We start from the raw sequence: 17,700 nt of genomic DNA, 5'->3' as shown, positions 1-17,700 counted from the left end.
GAGCAAAGTTTGATACCTTCTTGTGCCGTTACAGAATCCTAGCAAAGGCTTTCCTTTCTCAAAGTGTCTTCGGATACACTTTATTTTAATGGTTCACTATTACAGTGGATCTACCACATTAGGTACAGTGTAATACCCAGTGTAACAATATTCAATACCATGTAATACCAGTGTGACAACATGTACCAACCCTAACCCTAACCCAAGATGTAAGTACAAAATTGGTACATGGTATTACACTGGCACTACATGGTATTAAATATTGTTTCACTAGTTATAACACTGTACCTAATTGGATAGATCCACTGTAATAGTGAACCATTAAAATAGTGTAACCTTGTATTCTTTTACTCATCTGGGACTGTGATTTTAAGTCAGTGACCTTGACCTTTGGCACTGATCTATGAACTAATTCAAAGGTTGCTGACAGTTTCATCCGAAGTCAAGGGTGACGAAATGCCTTCGTCTGTAGACAAAATAAACATTATGCACTAGGCTAAACGTGGCCAACTTCAACCAGAGTATGATACATCACTTTTCAAACAGGAGTGTCTTAGGGTTAAGCAGCCCTAAATTTACAAAAGTAAAACCTATTGCCAATGTTTATTATGTTGTTGTTATGCACACACAAGCCTATGCTGTTTTTTTCTTAAGAAAACATGGTTTATTTGTGTTATCATAGCCTCTTGGGGGTAAACGTATGTAAGGTCAGTATTACAACAACACCATAGCACAATATAACAACTAAATCATGACTGTATAAAAAAACATTTAAACAGACCTCAACTACAAGGAAAATTACACTGTAATTCTATTGTGTTTGACATGTGATCGTGCCTCTGCGATTTTTATTTTCTTGGAATCACTTAACAAGTACGTCTCTGTCAGATATACTACTTAACACTTGGTCTGTATATGCACTGTGGCTTGCTGTTTAATAATATGTACATGTCATGTCATGATTTTTTTCCTCCTTTATACTCTGTGTGTGTGTGTGTGTGTGCGCGCGTGTGTGTGTGTGTGTACGTCTGTGTCATATGGAGTATAACTTCAGTATTTCTTGTTAATTGCTTGTTGAAACCAATTTGCAATGTTGTTGAAGCAGTCTGCTTGAGTTTCCACTCTGCCAAGAGAGTGACCGTCCTCTGCATACCACAGGAGCCTGATGGTGGATCCTCTGCTTTTCAGCACCTTGTAGAGCTCCAGGCCTTGATGCGGTGACACTCTTCTGTCCTTGGCGCCCAGCATCAGCAACACAGGAGCACGGATCTGAGCAGCGTGCATGATGGGAGATCTCTGCAGCATTAGGCTCAGTGCCTCTGGGGTGGGCAGCTGGTCAAATGAGTAGTCAAGTCCAACAGAGGTGTATCTCCAGTCCACGATGTCACTGGTGCCAACGAGTGTTGCAGCGTTGATGACGGGGTTCCGGGCAGCGCACGCCTTGTAAAAGCCTGGGTACTGACCCACGAGGTGACAGGCTAGAAAGCCCCCGTGAGAACCCCCCATCACCACAACTCGCTCAGGGTCTAGGGTTGAATCTTCCTGCAGTGCGTGTAGCACAGCCCTCTGCACATCCTTGACGTCCTGGCAACCGATGTTCCCGATAAGGGAGAGGATGCCGTCTTGTCCATAGCCAGTGGAGCCACGGTAATTTACCATGAGCACGGCATAGCCCAGCCGGGCCAGAGCAGTGACGGTGGGGTTCCATTCAGCACTGAACTGCGAGTGGGGGCCACCGTGGATGAACACCACCATTGGCAGCCTGGTCCTGCTTTCTCCAGTCACCTGCTTCACCAGCAGAGCCCCAATAGACAGACCCGGGTATTGCGTGTTCTCTTCTTCGGGGGACGGATTCACCTGCAGTGACTTCCACTCCAGGTCAAAGGTCAGCGAAGAAGGGTCATTCAAGGTCAGCCAGGACATTCCACGTTCTTCACCTGCGGGAGGCAGGAAGGCCAGTCTCACGCGCGGGGGACGGTTGGGAGCAGAACAGCTGACCGCCACCAGCTCATTATGAACCAGCAGCAGCTTCCAGCAGCCAAACTCGGAGCTGTCAGAGATGAGGGTCACTTTTTTACTTCTTCTATCCAGTACAAAGAGTTCCTTGAAGTTTCCACGAGCACTACTGAACAATATTCTCTGACTATCTGAGGACCAGCAGTGTGCTGACAACATCTCGTAAATCCCTGCGAATTCTCCTGGCTCAGGCCTCTTCACCACATCCAGAAGGATGGAGGTCTTCTTGGCTTCCCACTCATACTGTTGAAGGCTGAAGCACTGGTTGTGGGGTCCGAAAACTCTTCCCTGCAGGTACACGAGCCACCGTCCATCGGGACTGAGGCGAGGAGATGACACAAACACGCCCTCCACTGACAAGAGCTCGCAATTTCCATGTGAGTCGAGGTGAAACAAACCTGACCTGCGATTGGAGCAGAACTTCAGGCCTAATCTAAATGGCTCCTCAAACCATCCAATGAATATCACCCCATCGTCATGGGGAGCCCAAAGAGCCTGAGCTGGGCTCACATGCGGTGGGATCCCACTAAGCACAGTCACATTGCCCTTCTTTACATCAGCCACACACAACACTGAGGAAGTCTGACCAGTAAGGCCCTCTCCCCAGTCCTCCACATACAGGTTCTTGTCTCCATCGCCTGGAGATCCACCACTATTGGACTCCGACTTCACTGGCAACTTCTCAGCGATGAACAGTAACCTACTTTCACATGGCGACCAGGCCAGACACGCAAAGGCAGGATCTTCGTATACATTCCCATGCACATTTAGTTTTGAGAGGTTCAAGCTCATTTCTAGACTCCCACTTGTCCATACGTCTAGATACTGGTGTCCAGATGTGACCTGACTGATGACGGCATGGTAGGCTCCTGAAGGTGAGGATCTTCTGAGCAACTCTCTGTTCTTTTGTGTGCACGGAGAAGGAGGAAGGCACTGTTGGAGACCCTTGCGGTCACACAGGAGATTCCTGCTCTGACTGAAACTCACTCGGGCTGCTCTGGTGTGGTCCACCAGACTCCAGTCCGTGGAGAGGCAGATACATCGGGTGCCATCTGAAGCAATTGTCTCGTGAGTAACAGCTGCCGATACTGGAGTGGGAAAGCCACTAGAAGTCCTGTACACTGCGGTAATGGCATCACATCCCACCGTGGATTCCATGTTATTTGTTTGTTTGTTTCTTTTTCTTTTTTGTTTTGTTTTCCAGAACCTACCACGAGAGATCACATGTAGGAGTGCGCAGCCATATTGCGCACTTCTTCTGTGATGTGTTTTATTGGCTGTTGGCCACCAACATGGAGCATTACCGCCACCAGCTGTTGCAGTTGAGTAACACAGCAAACTTTTGGTTATTATGGCCATTTGCGCACACAGGAAAAGATAAATAGAAAATAAAATGAATAAAAGACAGATGTGAGATGGTTAAAGGGACAAATTAACTTAAATTCTTTCACATTTAAGGTGGGCCCATGCTGATGGTCTATCAGAGTATGACAAATCCTAGTCTTCTAGAGTCACTCTTGTCAAACATTGATTTTTTTCCCGCAGCATCATTTCCCTCTCACAACAACGACAATATTCCACACTTGTCCGGCATACACAGTAAACACAGAAAAAAGAAGCAAGAAAGATAAGGCGGTGACGTCATTGACCAGCTGACTGGTTTGTTTTGCTGTTGAAGGTGGATTTAAGGTGGACTTCAGCAGCAGTGGCACCAGCAAAGCCTCTCCACGGGACAGTGCGCAGTTCACCAAAACAGCATTCGCGATTAACGAGTCCACAGCAGCTTGTAAATACACTATTATATATCTGACATTTTTCCCACCATGCCTTCAGAAAAGACCTTCAAGCAAAGAAGGACATTTGGTATGTATATGACGATATTTGAAAATCAACTCTAGCCTCAAAGCCAGCAACATCTGTTTTGCTAGCATTAGCTAAAGTTCTTGTTTTCGACTTGTTTTTACATCCGAACAAGGCACAGGAATTACAGTGACCTAATATTTGGGGTTTGCAGTATTAATGTCTCTTCTTGCCCGATTGTTGCTTTTATTGCCACGCCAAAGAAAACAAAACAAGCGCCTATTGCTGGAGAATAATTCGTCGCTTGCCCTGTCTGAGAATTGTGAATACTCGCTAACATAATAACATAAGCTAGCTGCGTCTGTGTTTACATTGTGGAGCTTGATGTTAGCTACTCTGTCGGTGATGACATTAGCCTTTTGTTTTCTTTCACTGTTGTCGTTTTTCCCCATCGTGATGATGGTTGATATAACGAGATAATTATTGTTTTTCCGATCACACTATAGTTTACTTCTTATTCAGATAAAATGTTATGGTGTTCCTTTTTATAATGTCTGCATCCGTGGTTAATCGGGGTGTCTTAAACATAACTCTACTTCCAAACATCATTGTGGACATTCAACCAATTAATTAATATAGCCGATATAGCTTTAGGGAGAAAATATCGATGATGAACAAGGACATCCTGTCCCTGTTTATGTTGAGATGGGTTGTTCGCAAGCAAGCTGACAGGCCAGTGCAAGTGCCACGGAGGGCCGCAGGATTGGGGGATGGGGACAGACTAGGCTACTAGGTGAACAGGGCCTGCTGGTAAAAAAAAAATGAAAGTTAGCGCAAGTGATAACGTAATGGGTCCAAATAACTGAATCCATTTGTCTATTTTAGAGACGGGGTTAAAATCTGCAGCACATTTATCCTGTCAAGGCGCTTGAGGTCTAAGAAATTACACTGGGTCTTTAGTGTCTTACAGGATCCACTGTAACCATTTTGTGACCTCAACGTTTAAAGAATAATGTAACAACATCATGTGTCTTTTTTTGATTCATGTGTTTCCCCATTTGCGCTCCTTGTTGGAATTTGCGCAATATTAGCACGTGAGTGAGTCAGTCTCTGGTTCCCACGTGCTCCTCTGACTAGCCGTTTTCCATACAAAACAGGAACATGAGTTGTGTAGCACGCACGGGATTCTCTTCCCTCTTTCTCAAAAGATTGAGCCGATATGTTTAGAATGAATAGCCCACTTCAGTTAATGAAACAGTACTTACAAAAGCTTAGTGTAATTGAGTGTGTTGGCTGCTGGACGTCGGTCTATATACTATTCCCATAGTAGTTTGACCCCTGAAGTAGGCCTATGTGATTGAATCAAACCATTAGGGTCTCTAATTGAAGGGGTCAATGTTTGTTTGGGTTTTGCTTGTTGTTTGTAAATGCTGACTCATGTGAGGATGGGTCAGTCCAAGGTAAACATGGTGCTTCCTTGTTTTTGTTTTTTTTGCGATGTGGTTTAACGCCTGATGTTGTTAGTCAGAGATGTGATGAAAAGCATGGTTGGTCACCACAACAAACCAAAGCCAACAATGACATTTTGGGGAAAATGCTTTATTCAGTCAATGAGCATCCCACACCACTGTAACTAACGTTGAGGTTAAAATGGATAGCAGGCTGGGATTATCAAAACTGTCAGAGTGGGGTTGTTTTATGAGTTGTTTTTGTTCTGCGTACCAGTGTTTGTCTAAGGACTTTGTTTGGCCTGCAGGCTGTGTCAGTTGCCTTAGCAACTCTTGTTTGGACACATGGACAGCCCCTACCCTACTTCAGTTTAGTTGAGCAGGTGAATTCGAGGTACAACAAAGAGATTAGGAGCAGGACAAAGAACAACATGGAACATGTCAGATGGCTTAGTTGGCAGGAAAGTGGATCCAAAGTATTTCACGTTGGGGGTTATTATGTGTTTATTTACTTATGTGGTCTAGACTATTTGTGTTGTCGTTTACCAGTTGATCCTATCCTCATTTCATTTTCCTCTATATTACATTTCTGTCCTAGCAGAACGTGGCAAGTTTTCAAGACTTGTGTACACAATGTGGTAGATTAGTGGGTACAAAACACTCATACGGTGTGTTGCCTCCTAAACATGACATTTGGTCCAGGGCCACTGACATAGGCCAGGGTGAGTGGGGGGTTTCGTGACATTTAGCTAAGTTATATCCTTTAAATAGGGTGGTCTTTTGTCTTGAGTTAAACAAGACAAGACAAGACAGTAGTTAGGGCTGGGCGGTATACCGTTAAAAACCGTGATGACTGTTTTCATCTACACAAGGTTCACTTTTTGATGAGAGAAGGGTTTTTTATAAGGTTTTATTCCAAAAAAGTGATTAAAATAGAAATGTAGATTAATTAAAATTCAGGATTTTATCTCATTTTTAAATTAAATTTCAACCTTTTCTTCAAAAACATTGAGATGTGGGGGAAAATTGCCGCTTATGAAAAAGAAATCGTACAGAGAACGGTGATATTAATTTTCGCCAAGAAAACAGTGATACGCATTTTTTCCAGAACCGCCCAGCCCTAACAGTAGTGTTCTTAAATCAATAGACCTAAAACATACTGAGAACAAGGACGTGCTAAACAGCTACATTTGAGGGGACCCCCACTGCTCCGTCCAATCTGCCCAGAACATGACCCCCTGACCTGACCCCTTCTAAATTAACATTTTTCATCACCAGCCAAAATTACTAGTAGATGAAATCCTACTAGCCAAACATACTGTACACTCACTAATGGGTCAAAGTGGCTAGTAAGTTGGTCTTTTCTACCAGCCAAAATGAAATTTCCAGCATTTGGCCAGTTAGCTCGTGTTAATTTAGAGCCCTGCCTGCATCACACAGTAGTGCAGGGGAACCTCTCTTCAGCACATCTGACTGAAATTCCGCAGCATGTAAAACTGATATTTCACCATATTGGAATGCACACCCCTGTGAGTCTCATCACTAGGTCGTCATGTCTCCTCCACTGACTGCAGTGGGGGGTTGGGCAATGGGTGCATTCCAATATGCAACCTTGCGTCCTCAACTTGTGCTTGTGGCCTGACGTTTTGCTGATATCCCGCCTCTGTGGAGAGAACAATTAAGTTTCCCAGCTGTCAGCCTAGCCACAACAATTTTTAGGGGAGTATTCTTCATTCGCCATCCCGTTTGCAATTGACGTCATCACGACGTATTACTTCCTGGTACAAGGCCACAAGCACAAGTGGATGATGCAAGGTCGCATATTGGAACGCACACAACGTCACCTACTGTAGCAGCCGCAAGGTGCAGGCAGGCAGCACAGGAAGCTGTGGCTGAAGCAGCACAGCACACCAACCGTCATCTAGTTACTGACAGACATAGGTTGTGTGTGTGTGTGTGTGTGTGTGTGTGTGTGTGTGTGTGTGTGTGTGTGTGTGTGTGTGTGTGTGTGTGTGTGTGTGTGTGTGTGTGTGTGTGTGTGTGTGTGTGTGTGTGTGTTTTTCTTTGAGTAAAAAAAGAGTGTGACAGCAGGAGAATGTGCTTGCATTAAAAAGTGAGTACACTAGGGACACGCCACTATAGTAGGGACACAACACTTGGACAGTCGATCCTCATAATGCTTCCTGTAGGCCCATACCCCCCACGCACGTCGCACGAGGTGTCTGTTTACAAGCATGACCCCCTCCCCAACCATTGTTACAAATTGAACTGAACTGTGTAGCAAGAGGTGATCACTGTTGTTTAAACATGCACCTGACTGGTTGTAGCCTGACAGGCCAACAGACCATTCATTTTGAAATTTACGAATGGTCTGATTACACTTCTCTGGGGAGGGTTTAGTCATCCACTAGACAGCCGGCCAATATAAGCGAGCGCACTTGGGCGCATAACAACATAAGTTACGTCATGAACGTCAACTGTCAGCTATTGGTTCACTCAATTCAAACCAGAGCTGAGCTCACTCCTCCCACCCAAGTGCTCCAGGGCATCGAGAATCCAGACCAAAAATGAATTACAAAGTAATTAACGTGGTCTGGTAAAACCAGGCTAGACTGGTTGTGTGACTCTACTTGTGTGTGTGCATCACTGTGTATTTGCTAAGGGGACATACCTATGGTCTAGAAGTTAAGGAGTTGGAAGTCGGCCTTGGAATTGGACGTTTTGCCGGTTGGAATCTTGTACAATCTATGGCTGATGCTTCCAGTATGCTGCTAACCATCTGGACTTAAAGTATTAAAGTCTGTGTGGTATACCGTATGACGTCCTTCCCTTGTTTGACTGTTGGTGTACCAAAGTTTATCAAAGTTTGTGTAAAATCTGCCTGTCTGCATGCCTGGACCAAATCTGTGTCATCTTTTGTCTGTCTGTTTGCATACTTGAGTTTGTATAAATGTCCTTGCAGGATAGTAGTCTTATTGTTTTATTTGGATATTATAATTGTATACTTTAACAAGACACCTATTGTGCCATCCACATTGCTCCAGTTACAGTAACTAATCAATATCCTGTACACCACCCATAACCCATAACTGTTAACAATGAGTGTCTGCTAAGTGGTAATGTAATGCAACGCAGCCTAATTAGTCATTTGACTTTTTGTTTTCCCTTTACAGAGCAGCGAGTGGATGATGTCAGACAGATCAGGGAGCAACACCCCAATAAGATCCCGGTAAGCAGCAGCAGCACCGCTCAAACACACACACACACACACACACACACACACACACACACACACACACACACACACACACACACACACACACACACACACACACACACTCTCACAATTTGGAAACACATGTCCACACTAACCTACTTGGCAGCATTTGTAAAAGACAGGCAGAGACACTTTCTTTGTAATTACCCGACAGCACAACACAGGCAGGTTGATGCATTCTTAGAATCTGGAGTTAAGTGAGTGGAGATCATTTGATTTAAGAGACAGTTTTTCTTATGCATCCCTTTTGGCCCCTTGACATACGAAATTTCATTAATTTTTGCCAGTTTGCTGGTGATGTGTATGCTCATTCCGATCGACACAAGTATGTGTCTGGGTTTTTTGCCTTCTGATGTCTGCATCTCTACTTACCTGTTTTAACACGTCATCAAACATTTTCCATCTGTTCACATGTGACTGTAATCTACACTTACTTCAGTGACAACAGTGTGTACAGCCTCTTAGCAGTATTAAAGACAAACCCATCTGGCATGCAAACTAGCTATCCAGTATACAGTATGTTGTGCAGTTCAGTGACTGCAGTCTCGACTGATGGATGAGGCTCTTCATCTCGTTCAAAGACCCTGGAGTGGACACTGAATTGACACGTCACTTTCCTGGCTGGTACCTGGTAGTGTTTCTGTGGACATCACAATTGTGTGGTCTGCTTTCAACCAGTTACAACTGCCTGAATGTGGCAGGTATGTGAAAGGTGTGCATAATCAAATGTAACACTTGCATTCAATGTCATCACTTAACCCATTGTGTCCTGGAGACACAGATACAGGTTTTTCAAGATTTTGAGATTTTAGCTGTTTTATTAACTATGTGGGTATATTAGAGATGAATGAACACATTACAATGCAAGGGGAGGGTCTTGGCTTTTAAATGTAACTCATTTCATGTTTGTATGTGCTTCGGAGGCTGAGATATTTAGGATTTAATAGGAAGAGGGCACCCTTTCCCAAAAAGGGCTTAGGGCAAAATGGGTTAAACCCCTTCCACTGAGCAACATACAGTAGCTCTTGTTTTGTTTGTCTGTCAGTAGCCAAATCCTTAGTGGAGTTTCCTGAGAGTGAAGTACTGTTGCTAAACACTGTTTGTTTATTGGAGCTGCTACAATGGTTCCCGGCTAGCATAATTCTGCCCTGAGTTGAAATGTGTTAAAAGTTTATAAAGTAGGCTACATCAATAGTGTTTCAATGATTCTTATCTATATATATATTTAGGGGCATTTTTGCCTTTATTTCAATAGGACCGTATGAGAGGCGACAGGAAGTGTGTGGGAGAGAGAGAGATGGGGGGAGGATTGGCAAATGACCCGGGCCGGAATCGAACCTGGATCGTCGGTGTAATATTCTTAAAATCCACCACCACATAAACCTTTTACTGCCCCAGTGGTGTCTCTCTTGCATTGCATCTTGACTTTTTAAATCATGTCAATATTCATCTCTTCTGTGCCGTCTGAGAGATTCAGGTGTTAGTCATGTGCTCGTAGCGATACTGTTTTTATATGCAAATGAGTTTTAGTCACCCTGTCATGTGTGCCATAAAGACCTTACTGGGGCATGAAGGAATGTCCCTCTGAAAACTCTGAAGACCTGTTCATCTAGTCGATACCATTTCCCTGTCTGTCTTAGGGCAGTCATGGGTAAGCAGTTAGGGCGTCAGACTTGTAGCTCAAAGGTTGCTGGTTCGACTCCCGACCCGCCAGGTTGGTGGGGGTAGTAATTAACCAATGCTCTCCCCTATCCTCCTCCATGACTGAGGTACCCTGAGCATCGTACCGTCCCGCTGCACGGCTCCCTGTCGGGCGCCATTGGGGGTCTGAGGCATAAATGCAATTTCGCTGCGTGCAGCATGCACTTGTGTGCTGTAGAATGCTGTGTCACAATGACAATGGGGGTTGGAGTTTCCCAGTTGGGCTTTCACTTCACTGTATGCTGCCATTCAGCTACAGTAGGTCATGACTCACACCTTCGTCCATGAACCACTTGGCCCCTGAAAAAGAAGAAAAGTTATTCCAGGCACTCAAAAAATGTTAAAAAAGAGAGAAAGGAATTTGATAAAAGCTATTATTAAACAGGGTTACAAGCCAACATATTTCAACCTATCAATAGGCCGTTATCGACAGCCGTTTGTATTTGCATGTGATGTAGAAAGGAAAAGAGACTCCATCTTCTAATTTTGCACTGGTAATCCACTTTACAAGTTCAATTTGTTGTAATTATTCAGTCTCATTGTGCGATCTTTGCTGGGGGTAATGCTACCATGCCGAATGTCACCAGTGTCATTAATAACTATTTGGATGGTAATCTTCCCCTTTTTATAATTCCTTCTCATAGCTCCCCTCGTGAATCACATGCGTAGTTTGCCTTGTGAATCACTCACAAGTTTCAAGTTTGCGCCTCAGAAGGATTGGCTTAGGCAAGTTGAGACGAGACACAAGTGTTCTGACCTTTTAGGGTTTCCTCAGTATACAGTAGTACCAGATCATGATGTTGGTGTATGGGGCACAGTTTGGCTCCGTACCACAACATAGTTCCTCCGAGTCCCACCCCCAGGTAGTTTTCCATTGAAGTTGAAGGCAAACAATGCATTGCAGAGTGTTTGGTTTTTCCGTGTGGCGCAGAGACGGTTTTACCAATAGGCATACTAGGCAATTGCCCTAGGGCCCCACCAAAATTGCCTACTGTTGTGTTGGGGCCTCCAACAGTCAGCCCCAAGTCAAGAGGGCCCCATGTAGCCTATATATTTCGCCTAGGGCCCCCAAATGGATAGAACCACCACTGGTGTGGCGCCCTTACCTGTGTATGTACTCCTCCAGTACACTCAGTAGACACTGAGTAGACTGAGAGTCAGGATTGGCTGTTGCAGAGTAAGCAAAGGTATGCAAATAGCATCATGCAAATCTGCCTTGTGTGGTGGAGTGCTGCGTGGTTGACAAGGCGTTCATGGCTTCTGGATTGGCAGGGGAAGGTTAACAGGTCGAGCAAGGTGCTATTATAACAGTTCAGTGTAAAGCAATAAACACAAGTCGACACAACCATATTTCAGCCTCAGGATAATTCAAAAGCATCTCTCTCTCCCTTACCGCACGAATACAGTACACCGGCCGCGACATGAGCAAGGTGAGCAACAGAAGTAATTGAGTGGCACGTCAACAGCGATTCGGGCGACGAGAGTGACAGTTTGTGGTTGAACTCCTGGGAATATTATGCAAATGTTTGGCGACAGAAACCACATCCAATGGGAATGTTTGAACGCATTCTGCTTTTAACGGACATACTCTAGTCGCTTCAATCTCTCGTATCGCTCTTGCTGCACAGAAGTGATTCTCTGCCACTTGAATCTTGTCGCGGCCAGTGTATTCGCCCAGTTACACACACACGCACGCACGCACGCACGCACGCACACACGCACACACGCACACACACACACACACACACACACACACACACACACACACACACACACACACACACACACAGTTTAGAAGCCGAACAGCTTTGTGAATAGTCAGTGCCTCAGCGTTTCACCCCCCTGAAAGACTGCAAATTGATCTAATTCTTCCTAATAGTCGTGGGACTCTTACTTGCGCTCTTTCTCGAGGCTCCGAAAAGTCTTCTTCACACGGTAGTGATGCCAGGCAACAGGTTTGTCCTCCTGCCTAATTGGGGAGGGGTGCAGATCAGGTGTCCCCCTCTCCTCTCTCAGGCCTCCATCTGCTGCTTGGCTACTGCTTCCTTTACCTCCTCTGCTCTCTCTCACTCTCATGTTCGTTCCACCCACCACACTACACGGCTGCCTGGGCACAGCGCATTCACAATCCTGTCTTCTGTGTTCATGGGGTTCAGACACTGCACTCATTTTCAGCTTGTATCCGTCATCAGCGGAAAAATGCGCTTATAATGCGCTATAGATATGGGCTTCATAGAAAATGTTACCAAAATGTCATCTTCTATTCACAGCAGTAACGAGGCATCCAATGCTGTTGCCTACAGTTTACAAGCAAGGCACTCTTGTAGGCACTCTAGTTTGCCATGTGCTTTTTCACCTATTGTAACCTTAGCGTGGGAAAACAATATACACTTATACAACCTCAATGTTTTGAAGAGAAAGAAAATGAAACCTCACACTGCCCCAACTCATACAAGAGAGAAACTGAATTTCAATTTAATTTCCTTGTATGACCTGTGCATATGAAGAAACTGACAATAAATGCTGACTTGACTTCACTGGAAAAGTCTCAGTTGTGTTTCAGCTCCATTGGCAATGCAATTACTGTAATGTTACAGTCCAAAGGGGGTTTCCAAGGAGGTTGTTTAGTCATGGCTAGCCCAATCCCAGAGGAAGTTAACTCTGAGTGAGTCGTACACCTCTTAGAGAAAGAGACGTTAATCTCTATTCTTCTAGCAAAAAGAAGTTCAGGATCAAGTTGTTTTTTGTAGTTGTTAACGTTGCTGTAGTAACAATGAATTGTAAGAATAAGGATTCTCTTTCGCACTGTGTTTATGAAGCAATGGCTGAAACATACTGCTATATGTGCCCCATAATATGACAAGAAAGTTATAGTGTGGGATCAGGACCTAGATGAATGCCTTGTTGCTAAGCAGTTTGCGACTTAGGCGGTTGCCAATACGAAACTAGTTAGCAATTTCCAATAGGAAAATTAGTTAGCAATGGTGCTGTTGAGGACCACCCCCTCCCCCCGTTGTTTTGAAGGCGGTTAAAGCATTTGTCAAGCAGTGGTGCTGCTTATCTGTCTAGGGCACAGTAAGAACACCTTATCAGTGTTGTTTTGATTATGTTTTCCCCCTTCAGGTGATCATCGAGCGGTATAAGGGCGAGAAGCAGCTGCCTATCCTGGACAAGACCAAGTTCCTGGTACCCGATCACGTCAACATGAGCGAACTCATCAAGATCATCAGGTGACCTGCTGATTGCCTTGTTTTGTCCAGACTTCTTTCCTTTTACACCTCCTTCTATCCAGTTACAAGTTACTATTTACTGTTGCTAGTGCTAAATCAATCGCCGCAACTAGCTGACCAGAAATTCTGCGGGAGTATGTCAACGTTGTAATGGGTGGAGCAGAATGAGGTGGATATTAAAGGAGAAACAAAATCAAATGCTCATACATTTGCACTGAACATAAAAATGCCTCATGCAATGTCAAGAGGATTGGTGTTTGCAATAGTCCGTCTTTTTTGTTGCCAAATGTGCATTGCCTGCCAAGCAATACAGTGTTCCAAAAATCTTGCTTATCCTGCTCCCCTGTACCATAGTTGCCTGTAGCGAAGTGTTTAGTCGGCAAAGCTTGAAAGGGCTTTTTTAAGTGGCATTGTGATTTAAATCGTTTTTGTCTTTGAAGCTCTATTTCGATTTTTTTTGTGGAAGGTATGTCTGCGAATCAATTCTGACTACTTGAATTAATGTGTGTATGTAAGCGTCTGTATGTAAGCGTCTGTGTGTGCAAGTGTGAACTTTGTATTTATTGGATGGAATATTTCTTGTTGGACTATTCAGAGGATGGGGTTCCTAATTTATATGAACTGTGTGTCTGTGTGTGGGTGTGCGTGTGTGGACATACAGGAGGCGTCTGCAGCTGAACTCCAACCAGGCCTTCTTCCTGCTGGTGAACGGCCACAGCATGGTGTCCGTGAGCACGGCCATCTCGGAGGTGTATGAGCGCGAGAGGGACGACGACGGCTTCCTCTACATGGTGTATGCTTCCCAGGAGACCTTTGGAGCCCCTCAACCTCTCCCACGCTAGACCCACACTCTTTCCAGAGTCTCTCTACGTCAGGACACACACGCACACACGCACATACACACTTCACACACACAGTATGACTGTCTCCACCTTATATCCATATCCCATAATGCTACGCTAACTCATCCCCTCCCACCACCCCAACAAACAAACAAACAAAAAATCCCCAGAATCCTATTTTAGGATGAGTAACCCCCTCCCCCTAACTTCTGGTAGTATAGCAAAGCCAGATCGTCACCCCACCGACCTCAACCCCTATCCTCCATACTGTATAAACTTTCCTGCACCACCCGACATCCATACACTGCTTCAGGCTAATGCTCCTATGAAACTGCCTCTCTCTCCCTGCCGTAGTCGATATCATAGCTCCCGTGTAGGGGAGACAGCATTTACTGCCTCCCCCAGCCACTCTCCCTTGAACTTGTCAGTAGGTGAGCTGACCAATGACGTGCGAGTGATCATGATGATGTGACGGGTGGGTGTTGCTTGCCCACTGTGGAAAAGTGACTGGACTTAAAGAGGTCAAATATCTGTTTTCTACCTAAGGTTTGTTTGTGTGTGTGTGTGTGGTTGTGCGTTAGCACGTTAGCTGGATCAGCTGTGTCGGAGGAGTGGTGCTTAGCTTAGCTACTGAAGCAGATGTTTTGACTTTGATCTATTTGATTGACTGAAGCCACGTCCAATCAGCCATTAAGTCTTAGTAAAGCAAGCTATTCAGCATGACCAATCAGCTGTCAGCCAGAGTCCTCACCTCACCTCCGTGGCTGACTGTACTGTTAACTAACTAGGCTAACGAAAAGACCAGTGCGCAAAACGTGCTGATGCCATGCCAATCTGCTCTGCTTTGGCCCTGCTTGGAAAATAAACCCCACCCCAACCTGCAATTACCACTCATGCTTTAAAGAAAAGGAGGGTGACTTGAGCATTTTTGCCATGGCTTATTTTAGTTTTAGTAAAGAAAATAAACATTTATATTACACACATACAAAGATTTACATGGTCCTTGAGGTCCCTATGCGGCTCTTGGTGGTCCCCCATGTTGTTAAGTCAGGTTGTGGAATTTTCCGGAGGTTTTTGAGGGGTTTCCCCCCCATAGCTCCCCACAGTTTCCTCCTCCGAACTCCATTATCTTACAATAACTTCCTGCCTTGTACAGTTCCCCCAAGAGTGTTCCTCACCGAAGCTAGTCAATGAGGAATGCTCAGGTTTCTTACCGATAAAAGATTTTAAAAAATAAATAAAAATAGGCAAAAGCTATGCTCTTTCATGCCTGCTCAGATTGTAGTGAAATGCTTTTTAAAATGTAAATGCAGACAGCGCAAGATTGAAGTATAAGAGAAAAAGAATATACATAAATTACTGTTGTGTCAGAGGGGTTGAGTGAAAATGTACAGATGTGCGCGCAACAAGGCATGGTTTTTGCAAGGATGTCGATATAGTGAATGGGGCTGACCTATACTGTCATGTCAATGACTCATTTTTACCACAGGAGCATTGCAAACAACAAAGTAGCTAATGTAGTTAGCAACTATGGTTTCGAGAAATGCACTCTAGATTTGACTGAAGAACAGTAGAGTCCCATTTTAAACCTCTCTGATTTGGCTGCTTTCGGCCCTGTCTCCTCCTTCCTTGGTCTCATTCGTGATGGTGCATGCTGCACAGATGCATGCTGAATGTGATGTAATTTCACAGAGCGCTGTTCAAATCTTGGGGGTGCATCTCTCGAAACCATTGTTGCTAACTACGTATGTTAGCTGCTTTGTTCTTTGCTATGTAGTGTACCATTAACAACTACCCAAGTTGCTAACTGGGTAACAACTACGCTTTCGAGAAACGCATCCCTGAGCAGCGTGTGGCATCTCGAACAGGACCCTTGTTGTGATGTTTAGAGACAGGTCAGAGGTCAAAGGTTAGGCCCCTTTGCTTTAGGTTGCACGCTGACTGAGGTGGAGCTTAGAGGGGTCATCAAGGCTTCGTGCCCCCGTGCCCTCTCCCTCACTCTCACTCTCACTCTCTCTCTGTCTCGCTTCATCTTTATCCCTGTCTCTCTTTATCTATAAGTAATTATATAAAGAAAAAGAAAAAAACGTTACAAGCATTTTTACCCGGAAAACATGTATCTGCTATTCATCTTTTTGTCGTTTTTATTTAAATGGTTGTTTATGTTTTATGTGTAAAAGATGAGTCCATATATAGTTGAAAGTTTAGTCTGTAATGAACAAAGCACAGTCATTAGGAGAAGGCCAATTGGTTTTCGGCAATATTACGCAATGTTTTCCTTGTTTTATTGTTTATTTTTCTTGTATTTTTGTTGATATTTTAAAAAATAAAAAAAATATTATACATACCATTGTGTTACTGCATCTGTTGATGAGGTCTAAAACTCAAATCTGTGTGAACAGCGCATGAAATTGCTTGGCTAGTTTGTAAACAAGCCTTTCATTGCGGCACTGTATGGTATGGATGAAATAGTCATGGTTAAATAGTTTGTTGTCAAAAGATTCTACACACAATATAATGTATTCCAAGAAATATCCAAGTTGAAGTATTTAGACTTTAGACTAGAAGCACGGCTGATCTGTGTTCAACAATGCAGTGATTCAGTGTACAGACAGAAGAGCTTGATGGTGTACAGTGTACAAACAGAAGAGCTTGATGGGCTAAGCCCATGGGTCGCGAAAATATTTTTAAGTCCAAAAGGGGGGTCCCCAAGGAAAAGTTTGGGAATGACTGGGCTAAGCTTATTAGGCATTGGCACAGATCAATTCTACAGTAGGCTAGGAATGTAAATAAGTAGGTGTTTGCATAGCAACTTTTTACGCACAAGTGAAAGAAGACTTGAGTTCAAACATACAGTACTTCAAATTAAAGTGCGATATTGGCAGGTGAGCAGGATAGATTATGGTTTTTTAGTTTGAGTTTTTGAATTGAGTTTACTTACTTTCTTCACTGTGCCCTTAACTTTCTCTCTCTGTATCTAGTCACCCTCAAAATAAATATGCATTGCACAGGAAAAAATACAGAAATTTAGAAGCAGGATGAAGGGAACATGAGGTGAATATGTATATGAATATGAATAGAGTTTTTTTTCTTATTTTTTCTTGTTCTATAGGCCTATGTCCGGGTCAAAATGACCCAAACACCTATGTAACATAAACACGAACACCTTACAAAGGTTAAATATAACTTCTGAAGTCTTTGCATATAGCTTTATGTCTGTCTTTGCTGCACAGTGTAATTTCGCAAAAACAAAAATTATGGTTTAACAGTAGAAACGTGGTGTAGCCAGGTGCATCCAGGCCAATGGTGTGCTACTGTCATTCACCACACGAGGGTGATATTGCACTTCCTAATCATCCATGTGCATCCACACATGTAGGTAGGCC

At 44.0% G+C, this 17,700-nt stretch overlaps 2 protein-coding genes across 2 annotated transcripts; one reads left to right on the top strand and one right to left on the bottom strand.

Moving 5' to 3' along the window:
- Positions 1 to 334: 334 nt before the first annotated feature.
- Positions 335 to 3,258, bottom strand: zgc:136971 (S9 family peptidase). Its single transcript, XM_063196070.1, has one exon. The coding sequence runs from the start codon at positions 3,172 to 3,174 to the stop codon at positions 1,051 to 1,053; it is 2,124 nt and encodes a 707-aa protein (XP_063052140.1). The 5' UTR covers positions 3,175 to 3,258; the 3' UTR covers positions 335 to 1,050.
- Positions 3,259 to 3,678: 420 nt separating this feature from the next.
- On the top strand, positions 3,679 to 16,661 carry map1lc3b (microtubule-associated protein 1 light chain 3 beta). Its single transcript, XM_063196937.1, has 4 exons — positions 3,679 to 3,879; positions 8,438 to 8,493; positions 13,366 to 13,472; positions 14,134 to 16,661. The coding sequence occupies exons 1-4, from the start codon at positions 3,840 to 3,842 to the stop codon at positions 14,312 to 14,314; spliced, it is 384 nt and encodes a 127-aa protein (XP_063053007.1). The 5' UTR covers positions 3,679 to 3,839; the 3' UTR covers positions 14,315 to 16,661.
- The last annotated feature ends 1,039 nt before the right edge of the window (positions 16,662 to 17,700 follow it).

Source organism: Engraulis encrasicolus, chromosome 4 (genome assembly GCF_034702125.1).
Source record: "Engraulis encrasicolus isolate BLACKSEA-1 chromosome 4, IST_EnEncr_1.0, whole genome shotgun sequence".
NCBI lineage: Eukaryota > Metazoa > Chordata > Actinopteri > Clupeiformes > Engraulidae > Engraulis > Engraulis encrasicolus.
Note: the sequence above shows the minus strand (reverse complement) of the source record. Positions and strands in the feature narration are given on the sequence as shown.

What these genes read in the sequence shown, in the direction of transcription:
- zgc:136971 (XM_063196070.1), bottom strand. Translation starts at nt 3,174, where the DNA reads ATGGAATCCACGGTGGGATGTGATGCCATTACCGCAGTGTACAGGACT.
- map1lc3b (XM_063196937.1), top strand. Translation starts at nt 3,840, where the DNA reads ATGCCTTCAGAAAAGACCTTCAAGCAAAGAAGGACATTTG. An exon ending in AACACCCCAATAAGATCCCG is followed by an intron (nt 8,494 to 13,365) that starts GTAAGCAGCAGC and finishes TTCCCCCTTCAG; the next exon opens with GTGATCATCGAGCGGTATAA. An exon ending in GAACTCATCAAGATCATCAG is followed by an intron (nt 13,473 to 14,133) that starts GTGACCTGCTGA and finishes GTGGACATACAG; the next exon opens with GAGGCGTCTGCAGCTGAACT.